Source organism: Drepanopeziza brunnea (assembly GCF_022702325.1).
Source record: "Drepanopeziza brunnea f. sp. 'multigermtubi' strain 214-2 chromosome Unknown ctg11, whole genome shotgun sequence".
Lineage (NCBI taxonomy): Eukaryota > Fungi > Ascomycota > Leotiomycetes > Helotiales > Drepanopezizaceae > Drepanopeziza > Drepanopeziza brunnea.
This window is the reverse complement of record NW_027094074.1, coordinates 2268803-2283063: the sequence shown is the minus strand read 5'-3', so window position 1 is coordinate 2283063 and position 14261 is coordinate 2268803. Positions and strand designations below refer to the sequence as shown.

Below are 14261 nucleotides of genomic sequence, written 5' to 3'. Positions count from 1 at the left end.
CACACATTGTATCCTCAACTCGATAGTCGCGATGTAGGCACGCGTGGACGGGAGAAGGCGTGATTTTTGATTGCTTTATTCAGTGCTCCTTTTCGCGGGAGCAGCTTCGAAGTTCGTACCCGTCGTTGAGTGCGATCCCAGACACCAGCAAATGCCAACCGAACCGAAAATACACCTGACCCAACCAATCTTCTAGACCTCAGCAATCTCCCTCAATCGTCGAAGCGTAGATCGCATGGCCGCGGCGGCGGGTGTTCTGCAGCACTGGTCAATCATTTCCTCTTCCTCCCCATCTCACTTCCACTCCGGCGATGATCCGTCCGGTCATCGGGGAACCATTCGAGTATGGGTGCACGTACGACACAGTGTAGGCTCCTCCAGCGACGGTCTTGTTGCACGCCTTGCAGTTCCAGATTCCGACGGAGTGTCTCTTGACGGTGGTCTTTCCGCAGAATGTGCACACGTACTTGGCGTGTTGGCTGATTTCCATCTTCTTGACTTGCTTTCGCAGAGAGGCACCGTATCTGCAGGGCGAGGAAGAGTCTAGTCAGCGTTCTGCTTCTACATCTCCTCATTCTTTACCCCGACGCAGTGGCCCTGAACAAGGTACATCGTACGGTTGGAAATAATCGAATTGCGAAATGGTGCACCTAAATGCGCGCATCGAGGGATCTCCTGCCGGGAACGGAATCGAGTACATACCTTGTACCGTACTTTCCGGTAACACCGACCTTCTTGGTTCTTTTCGTCATCCTGGCGGAGGTTGCTGTGATGTTTACGGGTCTGGAGTTGTCGATGAGGATCAAAGTTCCTTTGCTCACGTCGTTTTTTTCCAAATACCCAGCTGTGGTGTGGCTAGCACTAGCGAGCCTTGGCGCAGCCGGGGGCATGTATCACGTGATGCTTGCCTGAAGACTGACGCCCGGCGCCCGAATCCAACGCCACTGGCAGCCGAGGCTAGATCTTGTGATGAAAGGATGAAAGAGAAAAGGAAGCAGGGAAAATAGCCAACACACGACACGAATACGTCACAGTTTTCCGGAAACCGGTTCAATTCTGCCCCGTCGGAGTGACTTTGCGGAGTAACTTTGATTGATTGATTGTCTGATTGATATGATATATAATAACATATAACATACCTACTTAGCCAGCTAGCTACCTTCCAACCGGGAGTTGCTCAATATTCCTTTCCTCGACCTCGCGCGCCACGATGTCAACTCGCCAATACGATCTTGTTGTTTTTGGTGCCACAGGTTACACGGGCAAGCTCACAGCCGAACATATCACAACAAACCTGCCCACAGATCTGAAATGGGCTATCGCAGGACGATCCGCCAGTAAGCTCGAGGCTGTGGCCGCAGAATGTAAGACCTTAAACCCCGATAGGGTACAACCAGGTAAGTACTCATCTACTCCGTGAAATCCGCTCGGCTGTCCTGTTAAATCTGGTGGCTGGCTCACTTGAACTGACATCTTACAGCCATCGAGACCTGCAATCTCAACGAGGCCGAGCTGGGTGCTTTGGCAAGGAAGACCAAGGTCCTCATTACAGCCGTCGGTCCATATGGTACATACGGCGAGCATGCCTTCAAAGCCTGTGCCGAGAATGGCACCCACTATCTCGACATCACCGGTGAAGTTCCGTTCGTCAGAGACATGATCAAGAAGTACGAGTCCACTGCAAAGAAGAATGGGTGTATCATGATCCCACAGATTGGAATCGACAGTGCTCCCCCTGATTTGGTCACGTGGACGCTCGTTGACATGATCCGAAAGAAGTTCTCTGCGCCAACGGGAGAAGTCGTGGTGTCTGTTTATGACATCAAGTGTGTATCTTGTGTATCTTTATTGGCGAACGCGGCTAACAAGCGTGCAGCTCGGCACCATCAGGTGGAACCTTGAACTCGGTCTTCTCCATACTGGATACATACTCTCTCAAAGAAGTCGCTGCAGCCCACGCCCCTGGCGGGATCTCTCCGATCCCCGTCCCAAAGGGCCCTGGAAAGCCGCTTCTCACCAAGCTCCTCGGCTTCCGCTCCGTCTCTGATCTTGGAATCCTCACCGATCATTTTGGTGCCGTCGCCGACACGCCGATTGTCTACCGCAGCTGGGCTTTGCTGGGAGGCGCCGCCAACTATGGTCCCAACTTCCAGTTCTCGGAAAAATTGAAGGCCCGAAACTACCTGACGGCCATCGCCATCCATTTCAGTCTCGTGATTGGAACTCTTCTGCTTGCAATCCCATTCCTCAGAACACTAGCTCGGAAGTTCGTGTACCAGCCAGGTGAGGGACCATCGAAAGAACAGTACAAGAATGACCGGGTGGAATACCGTGGCATTGCGATTCCCGATACCGAGACTCCGACTCCAATCAGGGCCTATTGCAGGGCAAAGTATGAAGGCTCTTTGTATGCCTGTAAGTAGTCTCGTTTTCACCGTGTCGAGATCTACGCTAAACGATGCAGTTACCGGTGTCTCAGTCGCGGAAGCTGCGATCTCCATTTTGAAGGATGGACATGATCTTCCTGGGGGCATCTACACGCCTGCATGTCTGGGTCAGAAGTTCATCGACCGGCTGGAGGGAGCTGGATTCGAATTTGAGCGAAAGTTCTATGATAATTAGGACGTTTCCAAGGTAGCAAGCAATCCGATACCTAGGGCCTATTCTTTTTGGTCGACTCTTCCCGTATTCTGCAATGTGCGGCGAGTATCGATATAGTTGAAATCTAGCTTTGAGAATTGTGAAAAGGTAGCCATGCAAGCCACGCATCGAGAAGTATGGTTCGAGATATATGCCACGCCTGTTCATTTAATTATCCATCCACCCAGAAAGCGCCGACCACAGAGCTAACACTCACGCACATCATCGTGACTATATCCAAGAGTTTTACTTTTCCAAACTAAATGAAAAGTAAAGATCGATGGATTCAAAGCATATGACGTGGGGTTTAATCAAGATGGGCGGTGCAAAGAGGGAGAAGGATGTAAGTTGCATTTCAAGATAGCCAAGACAGCCAGTAAACCGGCGACAACCACACCGCCACCGCCAGCAGCTTTCAATCTGTTCGCCGCCGCCGCCGTGAAGCTCGCAGAAGAATCTTTTCTGGAGCCCGGGACTTCCTGTAGACCCCGATGACTAAAACCGGATATTTCCAACATGGCAGCCAGGCATAGAAAAGGTACATGATGTATTTCAGAGCAATGCTACATATAGCTGGCAGATAGATACTAGCGCTGACTTGAGTTTTGCACAGCCTACGGCGTTTCCTGGGGAGGCTTTCTGCATCGTCGAATCTAGCGACGTCCCGATGGCAGCCTCGAGCGGACCTGCTGAAGGACGGTCCGTTGAGCCACTGATATCGCAACATAGAATGCACGAGGAAACAGAATATCCGGAAAGACATAGAGCGAGCGGGGATAAGAGTGCCAACGCAATAAGCCACCCTATACACCTTGGATATTTTACCAGTCATAAGCTATTAGCTCATAGGACGGCAATAGATGTTCTAGGATTTATCTTTCGTTTGTGCCGTTGTGGCAATGTTGTTGTCGTCGACCAAGAAGTCGGGTCGGCAAAGGTAAATCCTATGGAGGTGCAAGCCTTCAAGTTGGTCACCGCCTACCGCCCGTCCATGCTTTGCTACGTATGAATTTACCTATTGGAATTTGAGATTGGCTGGCAGAATCAGGCGGTGACGAACTTTTACGGCTTGAAACCTCCGTAAATCTTGAAACAAGCGAGGCTAGGATATGAGCAAAAATAGAAACCCGCGCGCTTAAATGCAGTAGCATCGGCGGCTTATCGCCCAATGAAAATCCCAATTGCTCGTTCAAGCTCCGAATACAGAGTAGGTTGCCCGTAAGTAAACATGGCCGGCTGGGTGCCCTCCACAGTCGAGGCTGGTTATGGGAATTGCGATGATGGATTACAGTTTTGGAATGTCGTTTTGGTCGATGTAGACTGTGGTAAGTCACGTCGGGTGAATGGTGGGTGACCTAGCCCGGGCTGAGCTGAGCTGGAATGGTTCCTGCAGAATTCCGATGCACCTATCCGGTGGGACATCCGACAGTTTTGCCTAACAACATGCCTTGTCTCGCTACAGAGCTCATCCACATGCACGGTCTCACCCCCCAGAATTTCGGCTTAAGAAATCTCGGATCGGAACGACCGCTCCGTCACATTTACGCCAAGTTCATAAGAGGAGGATATATAGTGGCACGTGACTCAAACTACAAGCCACAGTAATTACAAGTCCTCTATCTCGGAGGTAAGGGATGTTTTTATAATTTCAGTGAGTTCATCCCGTTCGAAATATAGCCTTCTGATACGATTCCATATGACTTCGAATCGATAATAAAGATTGAACTTCCTTTCGCAAATTATGCAACGAAAGCGGGGTATCATAGCGTTCCTCCTTCAGCCGCAAAATACGACGCATGCGTTGAGGCTAGCACACAAAGAAAAGCAAACACGGAGCAGTACCGATATAAAGGCTCACCAAAGTACGGGTCCACTTTAATTTCAAACTGAATCCGCTACGTCTGGTGAATATAAAGAAAAAGCTTTAGATATTATAAGAAATGACAGCGGGATCATAAGTACTAACAATGATAACAATAACAGCAGTACTTAAAGTGATATGAAGAAAATTCTGCGAACCGATTCGAACGAAACGAAATATACTACATGATTCAATAAGGTATATGTATATGTTCATACCACAGTATCTTGAAAAAGAAAAATGAAATTAAGAGTAGATTCACGGCGACAACCCACTCAACTTGCACGGGACTGATGCCGTGGATCTGACCACAGTTGGATTACCTAGCTTAAAACCACCGAGGTTATATATACACACACAAATGAATTCTTATGTCGCACCTCTTGGAACCAGACGCATGCATGTATGGATGCATGCATGAGTGAATGTGGATGGTGAATAGAACAGAACAGGAGCTGCGCGCTATACACACATACACACATACATATATATATACATAGCGCGATCGTAAGAATGCGCCAATTTAAAAGGCGTTAATCTCAAGAACCTACCGTCTCTATCTCGTCGCTGACCTCTCGCTTGCCATGACGTTTTATTTGATCTTTGCTGCTTGGCATGCATGCATGAGTATTAGTGACAGGCTTGAAGCCTGAAACCTATCAAACTGTTAGAATCTAGGTATAGTATAATATGAAATAATGCGACACATATACTTAAATCGTGTCGGGAGCGGGGTTTTGCTGTCAGAGGCCTTGAGTTACTGCTGTCGATTATGCGCCGATGTTGAGAGCTTGAACGCGATATCCTATTCCGATCGATGGATTTATATTTTTCTTTCTCGCTAGCTAGTTGTAAGACTGGAAATTTCCCTTTGATCGTTTTTAGGGAGGCGGTTGAGGGTGTGTAAGTGCGGAGAGGAATCTCGCATCCTTAGGGGTTCCAAAGTTCCAGCTAATTCAGACCGAACGCCATCCTCGCTTTAAGCAAACAGTACGTTATTGGATACGGGGTAGTGTTTGATTTATAGGTTGAGAAGGATTGTTCTGCTATATATACATTACAAGTGTGGTGAATGTTGGTTTTTGGAAGGGAGCGCTGGATTGAAGTTCCTGTTGACCGGGTAGGGGTGACTGGAAACAGGTCACAATAGCGGCATCATTGAAGTACGGGGTGAGTATACTGTATACTGGTCTTGAAATCAAAAGAAGGCGGACATTGATTCTTTGTATAGACAGGCGTGACGCCGTGACCTTGCTGCACTTTATTGTATCATAAAACGCTCCCGAACCCCGATGGAAGAGCTCGATGGAAGAGCTCGATGGGAGAGCGAGTGGGTTTTCGAGCCATGGGATTCAATATTGAAAGACCAAGTTGGGCATGTTCGAACCTCTATGTGATATGCGAAACCACTGGCAGGATAAAACCGTGGGTGGAAAGAGCAACGAAAGGTTACGTAAAAGAGTTAGTTACGAAAGAGAGGGGTGCTATTCGAAGACTTCCGCAAATACTTATTCTTCCACGGTGAAAATATAATGACAGCAAGTATAATGAGACCAAGAACATATTTGCTATAGGATCACGATGGTTGCGCATTGGGTTTTGTGGCGGATGCTGGATAGGATGGATATCTAACAAGTCAAGTCCAGCGGAAGACTCGTTGCGAGAACAGACCGTGCCAAGCGAACCCAGGCTATGATTTTTTTTATGTTTTTCGAGGATGGTAGGTCGAGAGTTGGGGCACTCATGCTTAAGTGAAGATAGTGGTGGTTTCCCGAGTGGTGTCGTGTCGGGAGGAAGAGATATGGATGGCACAGCGCGACAGATTAGAAAGTAAACAATGCTAAATCAGACCAAGTGATGCAATCGGAATGAGTAAATAGTCAACAGATAATATAATCGTTTGATTGCATGCTTGCTGGCATAAGCTATTCACGTAGCTGACAGTACATAAAGTATAAGAGCGCTCTGAACGTCATGGAAGCGCGACCTGCGAGAACGGTGTATGGGCTGAGGCTTATTTCAATCTCTACTATTCTCGGTAAAGCCCCTGAATCGCATGTAAGCGAGGAAATAAATCAAATCCAATGTCATGGCCTTGTGGAGATTTTGCGTCGATGCGAAGGATTGCCAAAATATTGAAAATCTAGGTTCTGGAACTCGCGGTGTGGAGGGAGTTGTGGAGGCGAAGAGATTTGAGGATTGCGGAGACCTGACGTCTCCTAGTGCGGTCACGTGATCAACTCACTCGCCTCGCCTAAGCCCCCAGCTGCCAGCTGGCTAGCATCCCTCAAGGCCTGGGGTGTGGGAGGGCAGACTGGGAACAGAACATTGAGCTCGCTGAATCACGAAGTTCTGGAGAGCAGGAGATTTAAGTCATGAAAAGAGTCAAAGAGGCGCAATTCCATCCAAGGGAAGTAGTAATGCCCGGCTCGGATAACATCTTGTTGTACCCCCTGAATCGAGAAACGACTTACTACTTACCCCTTGCTATAAGAAAAACAAAAGACTCTCCTGCAACCTCAACCACCGTGGTATAGTATAAGAGTAAGGGCTTTCCAGATCCGGATGATCATCTTTTCAATCGTCGAGCGGCTTTAAACACGGGGTCAAACGTGTTGGTTGTTGTTTGCATCGCCCCTGAAGGCCCAATCGAGGTCGATTTGCATCAGAGTCCTATCCATTTTGGCATCTCACCCGGAAAACTCGTCCGCCACGGCCATCAATGCCATGTCGCATAATAATATACAAATAAGTACTTGATCGAAAGAGCTCTTCGCGAGCTTCTCATTGAATGTAGAAACATAGGTGAAGTATGGCTTGTTGTTGTTTTCCCTCGGGCGAGGATGGGCACTGGGTCGAAGGGTCGAAAGGTCGAGAGGTTGGTCGAGACGAGCTAGGTCCCGCTCTTGGCCTCCACCCCACCCCCTGCTAGCGCCAGGCCATTCACTCCACTCCGCTCACTCTATCTTTCTTCTTCCCCGATGCCTCAAAACTCTGACTTCCTTTTCTCTTCCCTCTCCATCCAATTCAACAACCCACCGACGCGTCGTGAATAACCACCATCACCATCACCACCACGGCGCGCCATTATTACCTCTCGACACGGCCCCGTCCGTGATCGACTGCGGCTCGGCTATTTACTTTCACAGCCCAGCCATAGACGCGTGGAGAGCCTCATTTGTAAGTGCTGCCCTTGATCTACTATTTCATGTGCACTGCACACGCAATCGGGGCCTCCCTTACACCTTACTCTTACCACCAACCACGAGAACTTCCAAATCTCTTTGGCCATCCAGCTATTTAAAGTGCTTTGGCGAAGCAACTTTCATGTTTACATGTTCACATGAGCTTTCGGTATATCGACTCTGACATCCTACTTTACACCCAGGTTCTCCGGCTCATCAGTGTCTTTGAGAACGCAAAAAGCCGACAAGATGGTAATGCCCCTTTCCTCCCGTCACTACTAAAACCAAAACCAAAACCAAAAAAGCTTATATGTACAGGTTCTATTCAAGCGAAAGCCCGTACAATACCAGTCTATGCCACCAACCGATGGCGTTGATACTGAGGTGAGGGCCTTGCGCAGCAAATGTACCGTGGCGCCACCACTGACCTGGCTACTAGATATGGACTATCGAGGATACGGGAGAGGTATTCGGGGATTATGAGCAATATTTGTCTCGGTAAGTTCACTCCCTCACTTGGTCGTGGCCTGGCCGAACTAACATTTCCTGCCAGGATGGACTTCTACAAGCAGGTTAGCAATTAGGAATCTCCACACGCTCGCACTTTTAATCTAATATTTCACAGCGTCGATTCATCTGTCAAATTACTGGTCACTCTGGACTATCATTCTTTGAGGCCTTAAAGAGCGAGGTAAGCAGAAGGCGAGTCGGAAGGCTGACCCGGCGCAAACTAATTATTTCTAGCTCGCAGGAGCGCAAGAGGTCGAGGAGGCTTTCCCTGAAGCACTAAAGGGACCTATCCTCCGCCGAGTCCAATTTCAAACGATCTCTAGAATCGATACCCTCGTTGACCTCATTTACGACGAATTCCGTTCCGACTACTACCCGGGCGAGGCTGTGACGGTACATGTGGTTACGGGCGAGCGACTGACGGGAATTGTCAGAGACAAGACGAGATTTGGCGCGAAGCAGATGCCTGATGGAACTGTCAATCCGCCATTCTCGAGATACTTCGTCAGCCTCGACAATCGGCCGACTGAGGAAGCTGTGGTGGATGATGCGCACATTACGCGGGATCGCAAAGTCTTCACAAAGCAGGTTTTGCGGTCGTTCATCAAGAAGACGGTGACCAGAGAAGCCTGGACTGGTGCGCCTTGGTTGGTGAAGCCGGACGTTGCGTTGATCTACCATATCGACTCTCGCATACCCGCGCACTTGAAGTACGAGAGCAAGGCTGCTGAGCGAAAGCAAAAGCAGGCTCAACAAAAGAATGCCCCCGAGTATGAAGCTATGGTTGGCAGCTTCCAAGGGAATGGATCGCGCCTGCCAGAGCTCAAGCCCGCCCCCAAGAGCCACAAGAGCAAGCAGCAGCAAGGTCAACAGCTGGCCAAGAGTAAGCAGCAAGCCTTCATGAATTATGCTCCTCCTCCTCCTCCTCCGCACCCTTCTTACCCCCCTCAATTCTACCCTCCTCAACCTCCCTACGCATCTCACAACTTCCAAGCTGGCCCACCACACCCGGGTGGTCCCCATCCGGGACAATTCCACCATCAGCCACAATATCCGTATCAACATCACATGTCCATGCAGCCAGCTCCTCCGCCACCTCCGCCCATCAAGTACCCCATCGAGGATCTACAAGTCATCTTACGACACAACCCTCCCATCAAGCCCCCAATGAAGTACTTCTCACAAGATACTCCGATGGACGACGGAGAGGTGAGGGAAGGGAACGGCATACTCATGAAGTCTGTCGGCCCGTTACTTGAGACCTGGGACACGCTGAACGTCTATTGCGAGGTATTTCAGTTGGACTCATTTACTTTTGATGATTTTGTAGAGGCGATGCAGTTCTCATCTGAGGATGTTGACTGCGAGTTGTTCGTCGAGGTGCACTGTGCTACCCTGAAGATCCTTGTGAGCTCGGAATCAGAAGGCGGACAGGTGCATGTTCGTCTTCCTGAGATGGATAGCGACGAAGAAGATGAAGAGTCTGGTGCCGAAGTCAGCGCTCCACCAACCCCAACGCCCGAGCCAGAACCCAAGCCGAAGGGACGGGCAACTCGGAGTAGCTTGGCCAAGGCCGAGGCGGAAGCTTTGAAGGCAGAGGCAGAACCGCCCAAGGAGCCAACACCTGAGCCCAAGGTCCTTCATCGAGCAGCCGAGATGCAAGCGAAGGAGAACTGGATTGATCGACTAAAAAAGCGCGACTTCAAGGATGGCGGATGGCAATTCATCATGGTGGGCTTATTGCATCAACTGTCTAAGAGCCCTCGTCGCTTTGAGGAATGCGATGCCTTATTGAGGGAACTTGCTCCTCTCCATATGGAACCGACAGCCGAGACCTGCCGCAAGCAGTACGCCAGCCTCGACGTCAATCTCCGGATTCAGGCGCTTCAAATCGCCGTCATGCTTACCGCCGAAACCAAGGCTCTTCGTGCATACATGGAAGAATGCGCTGAGGAGATGACCGCCTGCCGTAAAGAGAAAATTGGCTGCCAAAGAAAACGAAAAGATCTGTGGGTTTCACGTGAATTTAAGTGTCAGCTACCTTCTAACGTGGAACAGGCAAGAGGAACTTCGAATTCTGAACGAGGAACGCAAGATCCAACTTCCAGCAAATATGCCGCCATCTCCTGCTCCTGACAAGCAGCAACAGCAGCTGAACGGTGACGTTTCCATGGTCGACGCTCCACCAGTTGAGGACGTCCAGGATTCGATTGACGAGGACGTAATGGATACCGATGACGACCCCAAATCAGGACGGGCTCTACGACGTGGTAACGATAGGGCTGCAGTAAGAAAGCGGAAGCGCGAAGCCGAGCAAAAGAAAGAGAAGAAGGAAAAGAAGGAGAAGGCTGAAGCAGGGCCGAAGGTTCCGAAGCAGACGAAACAATTCATCAAGCTTATGAAGGACATCCAGAAGAAGGAGGAGTTGATTGCTGAAGTCGAAAAGGAAATCGACGTGCTGGATAACGATCTTCGCGAGAATGATTGCCCCCGCACCCGCGTTCTCGGCAAGGATAGATATTGGAATCGCTACTATTGGTTCGAGCGCAATGGCATGCCCTACGCCGGTCTGCCAGACAGCTCAACGGCCGATGCTGGATATGCCAATGGTCGTATCTGGGTCCAGGGTCCGGATGATCTCGAGCGTGAGGGCTACATCGACATGAAGCCCGAGTGGCAAAACGAGCACAAGGCCCGATTCAACATGACGGTCCCGGAGCGGAAGAAGATGGACGAGGGCAAAACTAGTGTCTACAATGCCAACCAATGGGGATACTACGACGACCCAGAGGCTGTTGATGCTCTGATCAAGTGGCTCGATGTTCGTGGTGCCAATGAGGTCAAGTTAAGCAAAGAGCTCAAGCTCTACCGCGATCGTATTGTCAAAAACATGGTCAAGCGCAAAGAGTACCTGAGCAAGGCTGCAGAGGAGAAACCAATCACAGTCGACTCAGGATCGAAGCGCATGTCGACTCGCAAGAAGGAACAACCTGTCGAGCACATCGCTTACAGATGTCTCTCGTGGCACAACAACACCGCCCTCGGAGAACTGGGCCATCTTCACTCTGACCAACCACGCCCTCGTAAGCCAACAGCCAAGAAGGCGGAGGCAGCCAAAAAGGCCGAGGCGGCCAAGAAGTCTACGGTCGTCCTACCATCACCCGTCGAGGAGGAGCGCCAGACTCGTAGTGAGGCCAAGGGTAAGAAGGAGAAGGGTACCGGTCGCCAGAGCTCGCGGTACAGTTCCTAATGCATATTGGATTCGCGTATGTTCGGGGTGGGGGCGTTCCGATCTTTCAGCATGGAGTATGGATTACATTTGAGCGAGGATTTGCTTTGATTGTTGTTCGCATGGTTCTGGGGGGGAAAATGGACGCGTAGTAGCGGCGCAAGATGGAGTGTGGTCAACTCGTATCCAATTATGGGATATGAAGAATGTTCTGGTCTGATGGGCGATGAGCGAAGCATTGGACTGGGATTCTGGCTTGTGCATAGGCGTGTTACTATGCATCTTTAACGTAGATTATCTTGCGGTAGCTTGCACATAATCGATGTTTTCAGATAAGCCCCCCTTTGTCATTTGTGGCTGGCTAACCTGGAGAGTTTCGGTCTGTGGTACCCGGAGAGAATAAAGAGCAATGCGTTGAATGGGGATACTAATATGATACCATCGTCCATGTCCTTCGGAAAAACACGACTGAACCAAGGATGGCATTTCGAAGCGCCGACGACAGCTAGCTTCGAGAAGTACCTCTGCTTCCACAAACCTCGAAGCATAAGAGCCCGTTCGGCCACACGTCAATTACAATTCCACGGGTCCGCACAGCTGTAATGGACAGGGTGACCGAACGCCACTCACACGGTCCATTAGTCACTCGTCCATTACAACTGTACAGGTCCCGGTACTGGACCTACACAAGTCCGGTGCCCAAAACGCCAAGATCACATTCAAAATCGTTGTAATGGCCATCACTGGACCCATCATTGATTGTACCCTCGGAAGGAGGGAATGACTTAGAATAGTTAAGTTTAAAAAGTACTTCCGAACGGAAATAAGGAAATTCGCGTGAGATGTATTTTTCATTTTTTTGCAAGCGATCATTTGAAAATCTAATATTAAAATAAAGACTACAGTGCGTATACGTGTAGTTTCAAACCTTTTAATCCAAAGTAATAAATCGAGTGTAATTATGTAGAAGCAATTCACATCTCATTATCTATCAAATGATCACCTTTTAATGGCCAGTTGCAACTACCTGGCCGAACGCTATATACACAGTCCATTACTGACTGGTCCATTACAGCTACCGGGGCACTTGTATGATGAGCCTTCATATCTGTCATAAAATCGGAATGAAGCCTTGATGAATATTTAGATTGTGCACAAGCTAGGTAGCTAGCTAGCTATTCGTAGAAGAAACCATAAGGCAGAAAGAGACATTATAATATAGTATTCTATAAACCGGTGTTCAGAGCTGGAATCAGTCTGTTGTTGTGTAAATGCGCAAAGGAGTGCAGATCCGACACACGTTCTCGATGGTGGGATACCCTCTCGCGACTTTCAATCCATAGCGATGCGTTCAGGTACGTCGGAGGCCTTGAATACGCTGGGTCGTTCGTTCTGCTAGAAGGGATATCTATGTGTCTAGCCGTGAGGGCGAGTGAATCTTGGTCGGTTACGTTTTGGGGCTTGAGAAGGGTTATGATGGAGATATTAGCCCTGAAGCAGATTGGAGATTCGGGTTTATTCCACTCTACTCCACTCAATCTCACAAAGTGGCCTGCCTCTATCGAACTTTGAACCAGCGCCCAGATTCAGAACAGAACTTGCCACTTGGAGACGGTGTAGAGTATTCAAAGGCGGGACGACTGCCGCTGGAGGACGAAAGGCATGCACTACCCACACCGTGGGTTTGCCTATAAGTTCTGTTAGTGCTTTGCTTTGCTAGAAATTGGCATGAAAGCTCCCTGGTGGCTTAGGAGCTTTCGTCTGTTTCGTTTGCTGTTTTGATCTTCAACGTGAGCTCGATAGGGTGCGACTGTAGCGAGGTCGTGGTATACTCAACGCCGAAGAGATGTGATTGCTAGCTAGGCATATCATTATCAGTCGAGACTCTTTTTGCTGTCGAAGATCAGCTGCTGTCGAAAGTTATCCGGAATGAGAGAGTTGGCGTCGACGTCTCGGGCATCAGGAGGAAGTCCGTCACTCTCTGCTTTAAATTCTTCATAACGAAAATGCGGATGCCATCAGAAACTACGCATTGAGCCCTCCATATTGAGCACGCAGTGGTGATCGATAATTTTGACAGTAGAAAAACAGTTGTCGGTGCCAGCAAATATTCATGCACTACCCTCTAAAGCCTTTGGCTTCCTTTTAAGTTAGATAAGTGTAGATCACCAGATTATTTCTTTAACATAGTAGTTCGAGCACCAAGTAAGTAAGCAAGCATCCCGGAATTAAATCGTGAGTACCTGCCCGGCCGTACTTAATAGCTTTTCGATATCGTTTCCCGATGGGTATGGGTAGGCTTCAAAGAAGCTGGAGAGAATCTTATGTACTCTCTCCGGGATATTTGCAATTCTCGAGGCTATCGATGACGAGAAAGGTGCGCTTTCGCGAAACATTGACTTGGTAATTTCTCAGGCCTGTAACTAGTCCAGGTCCTTTTGGCAGTCTCTGTCTACATGAACTAAGGACCAGATTCCTTGATCACGGATACTAGAGGCATCTTCAACATATTTTTCACTTGGGTCGATACTTTCATTTTGATTTTTCCGGATTGGGGAGATGCAGACTCATGCGCTCTCTATTTAACAAATACTTTCAGACCACTACTTGCCTTTGATTTCTTTGGTTCTAGCCGCGCTGGACGAGGAGAATAGAGAGATATTCACAGTCAGGCTCGGCTTCGTGCGACTTGCTTGCTTGCTTGCCTGTGTGCAGCATTACGGCGAAGCGAGCATTTGTAAACACAGGTCCCGCCTGATACCTCTGAACATCAGTATGGGTTGAGATTTGAAGCATAGCAATAACACCTGATAGATAGCTTAGCTTGATACATAAC

At 49.1% G+C, this 14261-nt stretch overlaps 3 protein-coding genes across 3 annotated transcripts; 2 read left to right on the top strand and 1 right to left on the bottom strand.

Moving 5' to 3' along the window:
- Positions 1-192: 192 nt before the first annotated feature.
- On the bottom strand, positions 193-752 carry L3040_006771 (60S ribosomal eL43 domain-containing protein; the record flags this gene model as incomplete). The annotated part of the gene is made up of 3 exons (XM_007291174.2): positions 193-256; positions 360-524; positions 703-752. 3 exons carry the CDS (start codon positions 750-752, stop codon positions 193-195), a joined length of 279 nt encoding a protein of 92 aa, XP_007291236.2.
- A 458-nt stretch (positions 753-1210) lies between these two features.
- On the top strand, positions 1211-2622 carry L3040_006770 (uncharacterized protein; the record flags this gene model as incomplete). The annotated part of the gene is made up of 4 exons (XM_007291175.1): positions 1211-1397; positions 1481-1826; positions 1877-2415; positions 2465-2622. 4 exons carry the CDS (start codon positions 1211-1213, stop codon positions 2620-2622), a joined length of 1230 nt encoding a protein of 409 aa, XP_007291237.1.
- Positions 2623-7935: 5313 nt separating this feature from the next.
- Positions 7936-11446, top strand: L3040_006769 (uncharacterized protein; the record flags this gene model as incomplete). Its single annotated transcript, XM_007291176.2, has 7 exons — positions 7936-7938; positions 8005-8070; positions 8126-8184; positions 8240-8258; positions 8312-8377; positions 8431-10205; positions 10255-11446. The coding sequence occupies 7 exons, from the start codon at positions 7936-7938 to the stop codon at positions 11444-11446; spliced, it is 3180 nt and encodes a 1059-aa protein (XP_007291238.2).
- Between the last annotated feature and the right edge of the window lie 2815 nt (positions 11447-14261).